This window comes from Mesoplodon bidens (genome assembly GCF_964165515.1).
Source record: "Mesoplodon bidens genome assembly, contig: HAP1_SCAFFOLD_72, whole genome shotgun sequence".
In the NCBI taxonomy this organism is placed as follows: Eukaryota; Metazoa; Chordata; class Mammalia; order Artiodactyla; family Ziphiidae; genus Mesoplodon; species Mesoplodon bidens.
The window spans coordinates 15,267-29,413 of record NW_027671438.1 but is presented as its reverse complement, the minus strand read 5'-3'; the positions used below and the strand labels follow the sequence as shown (position 1 = coordinate 29,413).

General features: G+C 44.8%; 1 protein-coding gene across 3 annotated transcripts; it reads left to right on the top strand.

Moving 5' to 3' along the window:
* The first annotated feature begins 751 nt into the window (after positions 1–751).
* On the top strand, positions 752–13,265 carry LOC308611354 (spermatogenesis-associated protein 31A6-like). Of its 3 annotated transcripts, none has more exons than XM_081260174.1 (3): positions 752–963; positions 10,498–10,555; positions 10,910–13,265. In XM_081260174.1, the coding sequence occupies exon 3, from the start codon at positions 11,329–11,331 to the stop codon at positions 13,213–13,215; it is 1,887 nt and encodes a 628-aa protein (XP_081116300.1). In that variant the 5' UTR covers positions 752–963; positions 10,498–10,555; positions 10,910–11,328; the 3' UTR covers positions 13,216–13,265. The 3 variants fall into 3 exon arrangements, with proteins under 3 accessions (XP_081116300.1, XP_081116301.1, XP_081116299.1); XM_081260175.1 differs by lacking the exon at positions 752–963 and having other exon boundaries at positions 10,311–10,555; positions 10,910–10,970; positions 11,199–13,265; XM_081260173.1 differs by lacking the exon at positions 752–963 and having other exon boundaries at positions 10,311–10,555.
* Positions 13,266–14,147: the final 882 nt, after the last annotated feature.

Sequence of the window (14,147 nt, the reverse complement as noted above, 5' to 3'; positions counted from 1 at the left end):
ACTTCATATCTCTTGGATAAGTATGAACTATTAGGTAATTGCTTGGTCATATGTAAATGTATATTTAACTTTAAAGCTTTCATGCTACAAGCCCATTAACAATGTATTCATGTTTCTCTAGGTCCACACCAAAACTTGATATTAACAGTTTTTTAAATTTTAGACATTATAGTGGTATGTAGTGGTATCTCATCATAATTATAATTTGTACGTCTTTGATGGAGCAATCTCTAATATATATAAATAATATATAGTTAATATATATGTTGTATACAATATATGTAAATATTTTAATTAATTTTTTGGAGTATAGTTGATTTACAATGTTGTGTTAGTTTCTGCTGTACAGCAAAGTGAGTCTGTTATACATATATCCACTCTTTTTTAGTTTCTATTCCCATATAGGTCATTACAGAGTACTGAATAGAGTTCCCTGTGCTATAGAGTAGGTTCTTATTAGTTACCTATTTTATATGTAATAGTGTGTGTATATATATATAAAATGTAATTAGGCACTTAAAAATAAAAGGAAGACATGCAAATAGCCAATAGGCATATATTCATGGATACATATACTTTACATTTATATATATAAAACATATCCATAAATATATTTTTGCCATTTTCTCCCATTGGATTGTCTTTTTATTTTTGAAGTGTAAAAATTCTTTAATCTGTATATGAGTTCTTTGCCAGATATTGATATTGCAAACATTTTCCAAGTTTGATCCTTCCTGTTGATTTTCTTAATTTTGATTTTTATTCAGCAGAAGTTTCCCTTTCCTCTGTGGCTGTCACTGCCTTGTCAGGGTTGGGTTCTGATCCCTAGTCGTTGGAGCAGAGGCCCTCAGGTCTGTTTCTTAGCTGTGTTTCTGATCTGCGGTGTGAGGTCGGGAGGACTGGAGCACCCCCACTGGGATAGAAGCCATTGAGTATTCCTCCTCTGGAGGTGTTCACCTGTGGGTATGCTCTGTTTTGTCTCCTTTCTGCCCATTGTGTAGGCTTACAAAGTACACTGCTGTTGGTACTGCTCTCAGTCCCACCTTAACCGTGGTTATGGCGGCAACTGGCCCTGGTGACTCAGGCATCATTTTCACCAGGCCACTGGCCCAGATCCACTGAGGTCAGGTCCCAGGACTGCAGTAATTATGTACCTGGACCCACTATGTGAGATACGGAGGCAGCTCAGACTCTGGCCTGGCCAAACCCCAGCATGTATGTGCCCACAAAACCCACAGCTGCTAAAGCCAGACCTGTCTCAGCTGCAGGAGCACTTGTCCATTGGGATGTTCCCAGGTGCTGAATTTAGGAAGCCATCAGAGGAAGTGTAATGCCATGATTTGCACAGCCATGAGGAGAGATTTCAGCTCTTCTTCCTTAGTTGCATGTTCCCTGGAACTCAGCTGTGGCTTCAGCCCCGTCTCTGCATGTGGGCCACCCACTGGCGTCTGCTCCCAAGGCTGCTGGAGCACACGAGCTTGTCAGGCAGGAGGATGTAGAAGCGGCAATCAGGGCAGGCAGGCTGCCCAGGTGAGAGGGTGCTGGGTGGCTATGGGATGTACGAGCCTGTCAGGCAGGAGGGAGTCAAGGTGGCAAGCTGGGCAAATGGGCCACCCAAGCAGGAGAGTGCTGAGGTGATGATGGCTGGGGGCCCGTGAGCCACTCTGGCAGGAGCCCTTCCTAGTGCCTGTGGAGGCAGGGGCCAGTGCGTGAGGAGAGAGGCTGCAATGGGGGCCCCGCCCTTTGTGCATCACGCAGCAGTGGCACTTTGCTTCTCTGCTGGTCTGGGCTTCCTCCAGGAGCATTCCTTGTTGTGGAGCTCCTCACTCCTATCCCCTTGAGCTGTCTCCTCACAGCCAACATCATTCCCCTTCCTGGGTCTGCTCTTCAAACCCCACATTCCAACACTCAGCCCCCGTGTGCACCAGTGGTCCCCAGTGGCCGGGGCATGCAGAGCTGTGGCCAGACCACTTGTGTAGGCCTCACTCTCTCCTGCCTGCCACAGACTGGTTGCTGCACTGTTCTCTGAGCCACCAAATTTCTCCTTCTGCCCCAGCTTCTCTCCCCGCTGCTTCCCCAGATGCGGGGAACCTCTTCTCACCTTCAGCTCCGCTCCCCCGCCCAGGGTCACAGGTCACGTCCCACTTCATCTGCTCTTCCTTTTCCCTTCTTCTTTCTTTCATCCTACCTGCTTACGTGGGGATCTTTCTTGTCCTTTTAGGTGCCTGAGGTCCTCTGCTAGTGTTTATCAGGTGCTCTGGGAGAATTGTTCCATTTGTAGATGTATTCTTGATGCATTTGTGGGGAGATATGAACTCCACATCTTCCTACTCCTCCGTCTTCTTGACTGACTAATCAGCAGTTTGAGTTTTAAAAGGCCACTTTTTCCCCTTTTTTAACCTTGGTTTCAGGTTCTACCTAATTTAGCTAATTAGGCTCAGTCTCAGGTCATTGTGGTCTGTATTTACATTTCTGATTTGTACCGATTTGCAAGACAAAGACAGTTGCTTTTAATTCCCCAAAGAACTGGCCTGTCACCTAAATAATATTAAAAGATTGATTTGCCCAACTACGTTTTCTTTAACTTGCTTTTCTGTCTCAGTGAGAAGATTTCCAACTAGACTGAAATTTCAGAATTCTATAGTCTAGAACTTTATGGTTTAATTGATCATACCTTCTAAACTTGCATAAGGCATTCAACAAAGACCCTCTTTCTGAGTGCACAGGTTAGACCCAGAGTAAAGTCTCCATTATTTATTTTTATTATCCCTTAAATATTAGCTGTCAGTTCTTACTTTATATTGTATAGGCTCAGGTAATCCCACTGGTTTCCTTTAGTATGTTTAATTAATATTTCCTTCATATGCCGTCTTATAATATCAGGCAGGGGAAGAATTCCCCAGTGAAACATGTCTATCCCACACAATATAATTAGGCAAAAGAGAGGTAATTATCTTACACAATGCCCATTTAAACATACCAATTTTTATAAAGACTCTGGGGTCCCCAGAGAGTGGTTGAACCAAGGGACTCAGGCACTTTTGTCAATCTTTTAACTTGATTAATTGGTCTAACTTTTGCCCCAAGTAATTGTTGGTCAGGTATCTCAGTGTAATTTTACGTGTATAAAATTTACATGTAATAAAATATACGTACTTTAAACTGGGGTAAATAGAGCAGACTTGTTTGGGTCTGGCCCTTTAATGTTGATGACAAGTAGGAGATCCCTTTGGCCCATCCAATCTTAGGTAGTATTGTATCCAATCTTTGATTTATCTCATTAATGTCTGTTTTATTTATCCCACTTTAAAATAACCATCTAAAGATTTCTTATTCATTTAGGAGAAGTCCCTTTAAAATTTCCACCTTGTTGGGAAAAAGTTTTTAGGCTTTTCCTTCAGTTTTTTTCCCTGTTACTTAACCTAATTAACAATAATTATTCTAATGTTTTTATTAGCATCTGTAAGACCCATTTAGGGGAAGCAGAGACCACAAATAAGGTTTCCCAAACCAATTTTTTGGGTTTGTTTGAAACTAAAGGAGTTTTTAGGTTAACCATTATATGACTAATTTCCAGCATTTCCGCCCCCCCATAGGAGCCAATGAAACAGCTGTTTATAATGAGAGCTCTCTAAAAATTTACCAATTTAGAAGTTTCTCCAATTTGAAGGATCCATCATCTGGCCATAAATGAGGTATACCTTAATAGTGACTCAAACCAATAAGACGCAAGAGGCTTCCCCACAAAAGAGTGTAAAGGATGCTGGCTAAATAAGATGCAGAAAGTTTACTCCCAAAAGTAGTTTAAGAAAGTAATGGTCTTTGTTGTACAGGCTGACACAATGAAGGTTAAGATGGCAAAAAGCCCCTGAGAGTTGTACAGCCAGACAAAAGACTGCTCAGAATCCCAGTCTATTTGACTGGCTGCCAAATGTACACCATATAAGTACTTTTGGATGGTAGTGACCAAGTTCTCAAAACACACACACACACACACACACACACACACAGAGAAGAATATCAGAACACTTACATTTCAAAGACACAGGAAGAGAAATGCAAGTTTCCCCTAGAAAGCCTTTTGTTTTTTTGAAGTCAGAATTCTGAAAAGATGTTTTTATCGAGCCAGCTTTTTCTAACTTAACTGCATATGCAATAAAAGAGTCCTATCTTAGTCATTTTTAGGGCAAGATTTTCTTTAAGTCCCAAGTAAGTAAGCACTTGTAAATGTAAATTTTGTATGGACATAAACATGGCCAGGATATCCGTTGGAGGCTGGAAATCTGTTGTTCCCTTTCTTTTTGTATTGAAAGCTAAGTTCCCCATTCTGAGTTCAATTTGTGAAGATCACTTTTATTTTGACAAACTCTATTAAAGTAGCCAATTCAAGGAAGACAGGTTAGTCTTCCACCTAATTACCCAGTCCAACTTTTACTCAGTGTCTTTCACCTGAGCAAAGTCTCCCCAGTCTTTCAGCTGAGGATAAACCACAGTGTCTACACTGAGCAAGATCTTCCCAGTGTCTTTTAAGTGAGGCTAACCCACTTGAGCAGAAGTCTTCCCAGTGTTTTTCTACTGAGGATAAGCTCTCAGTGTTTAAACTGAGTAAAAATCTTCCCAGTGTCTTTCACTGAGGATGACCCAAGTACTTCTTCTTGAAACCAAGTTTCAAGGATAACCTACTACTCAAGAGTTGAACACCACTGAATAAAACTTAGGATCATCAACCAAAACTGGAGATCCAAGAACCAGGAGATACTCACCCAAATTCGTCTGGACTCTCTGAGAAAGCGGACAGGCCCAAGAAGCCTCTGCTGGTGCCAGGACTCTGGATCCTCATAGAGTTCAGGCAAAGAAGAAAAGTCTGCTCTGGGCCCCTTCATTGGTTGCCAAGACTGCTGACTGAAAACTATGCACAACCCAAAAGGAGAATTATGTTTTATTTGGCAGATTTTCTGAGGACTTAAGCCCAGAACACAGCCTGTCAGATCACTCTGAGGAACTGCTCAGAAGACCTAAGGGAGGAGTCAACCAAAACCAGGTAGTCAGAACATCAAAAGGTTACTATTAATTAAAGAAAACTAGACATCTCAAGTTAAGGACTGTAGCACTTTTCTATGTATGAGAAGATGAAAGAATCTGGGCTCCGTGAAATCATTCCTTTGATATGCACCTTAACTCTAGAATCAGTACCCTGTTTTTCTCCATCCCGAATCCCCTCAAGGTGCACAGTTGAGGGTTCCTGCTTTGACATCTGACTTGATGACTGCAACATCCTTTGTCTACTGATATGGCAGGGAACATTTTTCATCCACGGGTAAGAAATTGAGGAGAAAATTAACATAATTCAAGGTATAAAACCATTACAATATTAAAAATTCCCAAATGTCAAACAAACATAAGTACCCTTGACCTGTAAAATGGAAGATGCCAAAGACGGGAAAAAAAGAAACAATAAAGAAAATGTAGAAAATAAAGCATAAAATAAGATGGCAGAAATCAATAACAGTAGAAGAATAATTAAAGAAATCAAGGTAAATGTTATCATAAGATTTTTAAATTTCCAAAAAAAAACCCCATCAAACAAAACATATTGAAAATAAAGTAATAGAGAAAATTTAGGGAGCAAATATGAATGCAAAGAAGACCTGTTAGGTAGTTAGTCAGACATTAGCAGCAAGGAGGTGAGGGTGGTGAGAAAGACAAGAAGAAGAAATTGAGTCACACGCAGCCGTCTGGGGACTCTCCCTTGACTCCACCCAGAACGGGAGAGACTGTGGTCTGGTGGTGGGCAGCTTATCCTGATAAAGAGAGGCACAGTAACACAAGGGGACTTCTCCAGGCTGTGCATGCCCAGACCAGACAGGCGTATACCCTATAGTAAATCCAAACTCATTATACCATAATTACCATAAATTACATGTGGTTTTGCCCCTCCCCCCACCCAGTAGGCATTTCTTGGGGATTCAAGGATGAGAGCATGCGCAGCAGAAAACTTGTTACATAGCTCAGGACTGTCAGTCAAATAATGATCCTTGTCACTCACCCCCGCCTCTCTGCAAAATGCTCCTTAAAAGCGCTCGTAAGGGGCTTCCCTGGTGGCGCAGTGGTTGAGAATCTGCCTGCTAATGCAGGGGACACGGGTTCGAGCCCTGGTCTGGGAGGATCCCACATGCCGCGGAGCAACTAGGCCCGTGAGCCACGACTACTGAGCCTGCGCGTCTGGAGCCTGTGCTCCGCAACAAGAGGCCGCGATAGTGAGAGGCCCGCGCACCGCGATGAAGAGTGGCCCCCGCTTGCCACAACTAGAGAAAGCCCTCGCACAGAAATGAAGACCCAACACAGCAAAAATAAATAAATTAATTAATTAATAAAAACTCCTACCCCCAACATCTTCTTTAAAAAAAAAAAGAAGCACTCGTAAGCCTTTATAGGAATTCTGCTTTCAATTTGCAGAAACAGTACACCCATCCCCCCGCCCCATCCCGAGAGTGTACCTTTGCTTCGATATACTTTGCTTTGGGCTTGCTTCACTTCGCTGAAATAGCCTGTTCTCAGAAACAGCCTGCTCTTGCTCTCTCCTTCTTTCTCTCCCTCTCTGAGAGTGTACCTATGCTTAAATCAACTTTGCTTTGTGCTTAAGCTTAACCTGGTAGTTTGCGATCCTTTGCTTACTATCATGGAACCAAGATAGCTGGTCCAGGCCTTCCACTGACCTCCTCAGTTGAAGCTATTTTGTTACAAAGCATGTCCACATGGTGACAGACCTCAGTCTAAATTTTGATAAAAGGTTGAATTAAGGTGAGAATATCATATGGGAGGAAAAGACTGTAGGAAAAATAGTAGATGTAGGAGATATGTTTGTGAAAGTGCACATTCATGGCAATATAGCCAAATAACCTCACATGCCCACGTTCCCACTAAAACTGTATAAAATTATGACCAACAAGCAGAGAATACACATTATTTTAAAGCCCTCATGGGGCATTAAGACATATTTACCATGTGAATCCTTCAGTGAATCTTGTGTTACTGCTAAGGGATGTCATAAGGGAATTTTGTGTAAGACTCAAAGCTCCCTTTCTATATGGTTCAGGCTGGACTTGAAGCTTCAGGGGCCTGGGAGGATGGGGCAGGAAAGGCAAGGCACACTCAGAAAAGAGAATACATCCATAACACACTAGGAATATCTGAAGAGGCTGCTCAAGACCTGGCTCAGCCCCAAGGGTTTGACCCCTAGTCCTACTCTTCACCCTACAGCCCTTTAGGGTCAGGACCTTGGCTCACCCTAACCCATTCCTAGCTTCCGGGTATAGAATGAGTGCACATGTCTGAATGTTAATGTTCTCTCAAAATTTACATGTTGAAATCCTACCTCTTAAAGATAGGAGGCGGGGCCGTGCAAAAGTGCTTATGAGCTTTCATGAATGGGATTAGTGCCTTATAAAAGAGACTCCAGAGATGTCTCTAGCCTCCTCCCATCATATGAGGATACAGAGAGAAGGCTCCAGCTGTGAACCAGGAAGAGAGCTCTCACTACGAGGTGGCCATACTGGTGACTTGATCTTGGGCTTCCCAGCCTCCAGAACTGTGGTAATAAATGTCTGTTGTTTTTAATCTACCCAGTCTATGGTATATTGTTATAGCAGCCCTAATGGATTAAGACCACATATTTCAAAATTTATCTGGAGAGTGGGGACTGTCTTATCATTGCAAACTAAGAAGTTGGGTTGAGACAACATATGAAAGATTTTTTTTTAAGTAGAAAATTATGGATTATTGGATTTGAAAGTACTAGATTGGTTAAGGAACATGAGTACGTGTGTGTGTGCGTGTTTGCAGTGTGTCCCAAAAGTTTTTGTGCAGTTTAAAGATTTACTAACTCCAGAATTATAAACACTACAAACTTACAAAAACATCATTTGAAGGTTTAACTGTTACCAGATGCAAGTCTGTGTGCCTGATGCACAGTGAGGCTAAATACTGAAACATCAGAGTTTGAAGCAGAGAAAGGTTTACACAGTGCCATGCAAGAAGACATGTAGCTCATGCCCAGGAAAAACCCCAAACTCCCTGAAGGCTTTCAGCAAAGCCTTTTTAAAGGCAAGGTGAGGGAGGGGCATGACTAATTGTTGCAAATATCTTGGTGTTGGATCCTTTGTTCTAGGGGCTGGCCAGATGGGTCAGATCCTGGTCAGATCATGTGTTCCTGTAAACGTCCAACAAAAAAATTATTATTCTCTGTTGTGCAACTTTTTATCTCCATGAATGGGCTCTTAAAAGTCAGAGCCGGGGCTTCCCTGGTGGCGCAGTGGTTAAGAATCTGCCTGCCAATGCAGGGGACACGGGTTCGAGCCCTGGTCTGGGAAGATCCCACATGCCGCGGAGCAACTAAGCCCGTGCGCCACAACTACTGAGCCTGCGCATCTGGAGCCTGTGCTCCGCAACAGGAGAGGCCGTGACAGTGAGAGGCCCGCGCACCACGATGAAGAGTGGCCCCCGCTCGCCGCAACTAGAGAAAGCCCTCGCACAGAAACGAAGACCCAACACAGCCATAAATAAATAAATAAATAATAAATTTATTAAAAAAAAAAAGTCAGAGCCTTAGAAATAGTCTATCCTGTATATTTCAGGCTCTAGGCAACATTGTTTCACAAAAAGTGCAGAGCCAGCCTGGATCACAGGGATGGACAGAGTTAGCTCAGGCAACAAAGCATAAAGATTAAAGTAAAAAAGATCTCATGTGGAGGCAGATTTGTTCTTCCCTATTACATAACTATTTATAATTCTTTCATACTCATGAATTTTGAAAAATAAATTATTTTAATTTTTGTGTGTAGTTCCCTCTGTTAGAAAATGAGGCAAAACATACACTATTCAAAATTCACAAAACTAAATAAGTGTAAAAGAAATTCAAGTTCTATCCCTGGGTTTACACAAGACACATACATGATGTGGGAAAGTTGGAGCTGAGGACAAAGGAAATCCTGAGTAAAAATGTCTGTGAAACAGCCAGTCTTCCAGGGTCAGCTTAAGATGTTCAAGAGTTATCAAGTTAGTGGGCCTCAATTAAAGGTCACAAATGGATGAAGGAACCAGGTTCCAGATGGAATGAAGAGAAAATTGGCTAAGGTCTCTCTGACAGGATGAGAGTAGTTGGAAGGAGGGATCTGGAAGCCCCAGGAGGGTGCAGGTGTCTGTGGGTCTGGATGGGAAGGAGGGGCAGTGATTCAGCCTATTTCTCGTATTGCCCCTCCCCCACACTCAGGAGCCCTTTGTGACAAGGCCACAGCTCTGTGATGCAGGCCTGGGGTTCTGCCATCAAGTGAACTCCCAGTGCTCTGTTGCCTGAGGGCAGCAATGCAGTTCAGAAGATGGAGATTCTCTTTTCTTTGAAAGACATTGTTGCTATCTGGCTGAGATCCAGCCCAACTTCCTGGGTGATTGATATCATCCTTGGGTTCCTGTGTGGACTGGGGCTCTTCCTAATGTTACTCCACTGCTTCCAGAGTAATCTATTCTTAGCACCACCTAGGAAACATAGAAACATCAGGAAGGTAAGAAACCTTTGGCTTAATCCCAGCAGAGATTCTCTCTTTTTTTCTTACTCTTATTTCCACTTTTCTAAACCACGTAGAGAGACTCCTGAGATGGGAACTCTCAGAAAAGTATAGAACATCATCCTTCTAGGGAAAAGCCAGGCCAGAGAGGGGTTAGAGTGGGCATGAGGATTTCTAGCCTAAGATCTTAGACCAGGAGTTCAGGTATGGTAGAGGGCTCCAGGGCAAGTCCCAAATGCAGTGACTAATGGTTAAGGACTGGATTACGAAGAGTTCAATCTCTGCAGGAAGGCTGACCCCTGAGCCCTGGTTCACCAGCCACCTTCCCACAGCGGGTGTCTCAAGTGAGACCTTCCTCTGTGTTGGGGCTGAGCCCCTGAGAGCCTGAGAGAAGAGGCTGGACTAGAGGTCTGGCCTTGGGAAGAAGAATCCTATCTGACAAAGCTCACGTGGGCATTTAGGTCTGAGGATGTGTGTGTTTCTTGATCAGAGGAACAGTGACAGAAGAAATCTATGGTGATTAAAACTTAAAAAATCCTTCTTGGGCTTCCCGGGTGGTGCAGTGGTTGAGAGTCCCCCTGCCAATGCAGGGGACGCAGGTTTGTGCCCCGGTCCGGGATGATCCCACGTGCCACGGAGTGGCAGGGCCTGTGAGCCATGGCCGCTGGACCTGTGCGTCCGGAGCCTGTGCTCCGCAACGGGAGAGGCCACAACAGTGAGAGGCCCGCATACCCCCCCAAAAAAAAAAAAATCTTTGCACTCTTCAAAGAAGAAAAACTGAAAAGATTGTTATCCACTTTAAAAATAAGTAAAAGGGGAAAAAAACCCACAGAGTTTTAGTTAAATGTAGAAAGTCATGTTGTTCATGAACACAGCTTGCCTAGATAGAGGACAGTGAGAGTTGGGTGTTAGCCCCTCACTTTTTCTTATCTCTCAGCATCAAGTAAAGCTGAAGGGGAGGAGCAGGAGTAGGAAGAAAAGTGGATCTTTGAAAGGTAAGCCTTTGCCATTCGCCCTGCACGACCCGGGAGTTAGCTTCCATCTCTCCTAATCCTGAGGGCCCAGCTTCACGGTCTCTGAGGATGCCAGTGGCAGAGCTTATTCCTCAGGAAACAGAGCCTGAGCCTAATTAACAGAGCCTAATGAACGTGGAAGCACTTTGCAAAGGACAAACCCTTTTCAAGTGAGACTTACCATCACTGTCAGGGACATGTGGCCTTGGACACTGATACTTGGGCTCCAGAGTCTAATCCTCCAAAGATTTCCCTTAAAGGGTCATTGCACTCAGCCTCCTGAAAGACTCTTAGGCCTCTGCCTTCACCACCATGACCCAGTCTCCTGATTTCCAGCTTGCAGAGATTGCCTGGAAGAACTGGAGGGGACTCACGACCTGGTTTCACTTCTGCAAAGGTAAAGAACATTTCCCCTTCTCTCCTGGGTCGTCCTTCCTCCCAGAGCCTCTAATGTGACCCCAGCCCTGGGAGGGGGAGCCATGGGAGGGCGTGGCTAAGGCCCTAGGGTGAGGGAGAGCAGGAGCATTAAGAAGTCAGTGTGGGGGCAGAGGAGGGTTCTTGGGCTGCAGGTGCCCACCCCTGCCTGTCCTGTCCAGCCATCCTGGCCCCATCTGCTCTCCTACAGCTGCCTGGGGAGGCTTCCTGGCAAGGGCAACTTTCATCAGCTCTCATGTCAAGACCCTCCTGGTGAGACGTGCAAAGCCGTGCCTGCTGGAGCCTGTGGAAGATACTGCTTGAAGGGTTGGGAACCCTGCATGAACACCTCCTGTAGGGTTTCCTTCCCTGATCCAGACACTCGAGAGGTGCTGGAAGCACATATTAAAAGGTTTTGGGTAAAGCACAGGTGGACCCTACCCCTCAAGGTCCTCAAGCCCATAAATCTCTTTAAGTCGAAAAAGTTCCAACCCTCCACTGTTCTGCAGTTTGCCACTTCCCCTTCAGCCACCTGTGTGTCTGGGTCCCACTCAACAGTCAAGTTTGCTGAGTTCCTGGAGAAACCTCCTCGGGCTCATTCAGGAGAGAAGGTGATAACAGAAGAGTCAGTTCCTACCCTGAAGAGGCCTCTCCTTGTCCCCTCAACTGTGTGTAAGGAAATCCAGAGTACCCTGGGAGCGGTTCCATCTGTTGACTACCATGGGCCCTCAAAGGCTTCTCTGACTGGACAGGAGGGCAGGCCACCTTCTCAGTCCCTCACACTCAGCCTTGTGGGCAGAACCTGGAAGAGTGAGAGTGTGGAAGGGGTCAAGAGGGACAGCCTAGAGCCAGGTCCAAGTTCAGCAATGGTCAGGAATGAGCCAAGAGAGGAGAGTGGTGGTCAGGCCTCACGAGACCCCTGCCATAGGGTAACAGTGATGGAGGTGAACTTAGGATCCCCATCTTTGAGAGGTGAAGAGGCCAGGGAGGCTGTGGAGGCCAAGGAGTCTCCTGCTCTTCAACCACAGTCTAGTGTTATCTTGGAAACCAAAGTGTTGACAAAATCCCAAACCACAAATGTACATATGAGGAGTTTAGAGGTGCCAGGGGCCAGTAGAAGTTTTCTACTACCTAGACTGTCTGTTTTCCAACATCCAGGTAAGCCATGCCTTAACATGGAGGTTGCCAGTGAGTTTAACTCCAAAGTAAAGGTACAGTCAGACAACCAGCTTCAGGACTTTCCCAAACACAGGTTCCTTGCTGCAGACAACTTGGCACCTCTCAGGTGCCATCCCCAGAGAGTCCCCACCAGAGACAGGTTAGCTTCCCAGGAGCCAAGTGGCCTTATGGAAGCCCAAAGGAGCCACCTAGAGCAGCAGGAGCCCAAAACTTCAAAACTCCAAGACTCATGGAAGAGCCAGAGCAAGATGATTGCCCCTACTTACAAAAGAGAGGACTGTAGGAGGCATAAACCAGGAGAGCATGAAGAAAGGTTTAAAGAATTAGGGACCTCTCAAGCTGGAAGTATGAGCCGCCCTGCCCAGGTCAGGGGAATAACAGACTCTATTGGGAGCAGATGTCTCCAGCTCATGCCAGAGAAGAAACATAGCCCTCCAGAAAGCCTCTTCCGAAAAAGGATGAGGCTATTTTTAAAGTGGATTTTCCCCAAGAAAAAAGTCAATGGTCGAGATGCTCTGCAAAAAAAAAAGCCCATATCAGCCACTGCCCAGAGTCACGGATCAGTCAAAAGCAGATCAACCTTGAAGAGTGAGACTGCTGAGGGTCGGGCACGCATGACAGCTGTTGGACAGATCCCAGAAGAAAAAAGAGCAATTCACCATGGACTTCATGCCACAAAGTTAAATGAACACAAACTGGAATTCCAAGTCCCAGTATGTGGGTGTTTCTGCTACCATAGGCTTACCTCCTACCCAGAGCAAAGGAGAATGATGGGTTATACAGCCTGCAGTCATAAAGCCACCTCCAAGGGCCAGAGTTGTTCTATCAGGGAAAGGGAAGTCAGACACCAACATAGTTTGAAAAGTGTAAGGTTCGACGATGAGCAGCTGGGCCTAAGGTGCCTCCCATCCTTGCCCCCCAAGAAGAGTTTGTTTCCAGTTAGTACCTGCCAGTATGGGCCAAGGATTCCAGGTGCCCCAGCCCGCCATCAACACTACTGTCCAAGGCATTGTCATCTTTGGGGAGGTGTCTTGCCTGGTCGACAGTAAAATCCTTCTTTAGTCTTCCCTTTAGTAGGAAAACATACCTCCAAGTAAAAATTCAGTCCATGTAGAGAAAATGATTTTCTCATTAGCACATCCAAGATATTTAATGTTCCCGAATACATACATATATATATATATATATATACATATATATATATATATTTTTTTCTAATAAAAGCATAGTGTAATGGCTGCTGTCTGTGCTGTGCACTTTGTCTCCTAGAAGGGAGGGGCATGGAGGGAGGTGGACAGTAGCATCACAAGCTTGCTCCTTGTCTCGTGTCCCTTCATTGCACCTTATGATACTGTCATTACACAAACCAAAATTACTCTAACAATGAGATGGGAAAAACCTATGAAGCCCACACCCAAGGACCTGGTTCAACCAGTCTTTCTCCTTTTTCTATGCTACTTTGAACTTTATGCAACTGTAGTGGATAGGTTTACACGATAGGGCCGGACATTGCAATTCAGGCTCCAGGAAGTGTCAGAGCCAAGTGAATGGAAGTTTGGGGGGAATAGAGTATGGGCTCTGAGTTCAGAAACAGGAGAAATCTTGCCCCTGGATCTCTTGGTAGGGAATATCCAACATCTGCTCTTAAGAGTTCCTTCTCTCTCTGCTGAAGGCTGGGATTGAGATATGCCCTATGAACCCCTTTTAGCTTAGGCATAATAAAATGTACAGCATCACCCTCCCCCACCTCTGTTTTTCCTAGACTCTAGAGCAGCAGCAAGGATGGCATTTCCAGCTCTGTGTGTGTAGGTGGGGGGAGTATCAGGGAGGCTGCTGAGGGCTGTGTTGAGTGCAGTCCCATATAAATGAATGGCTATGTTCATGGGTCACCTACCTTCCACTCTATGTTAACCCCAGAGAAGGAGTTTTGGATGAATGGAATAGGGGTGTGACTGTGGGTAGTAACTATCTGATGGTCAAA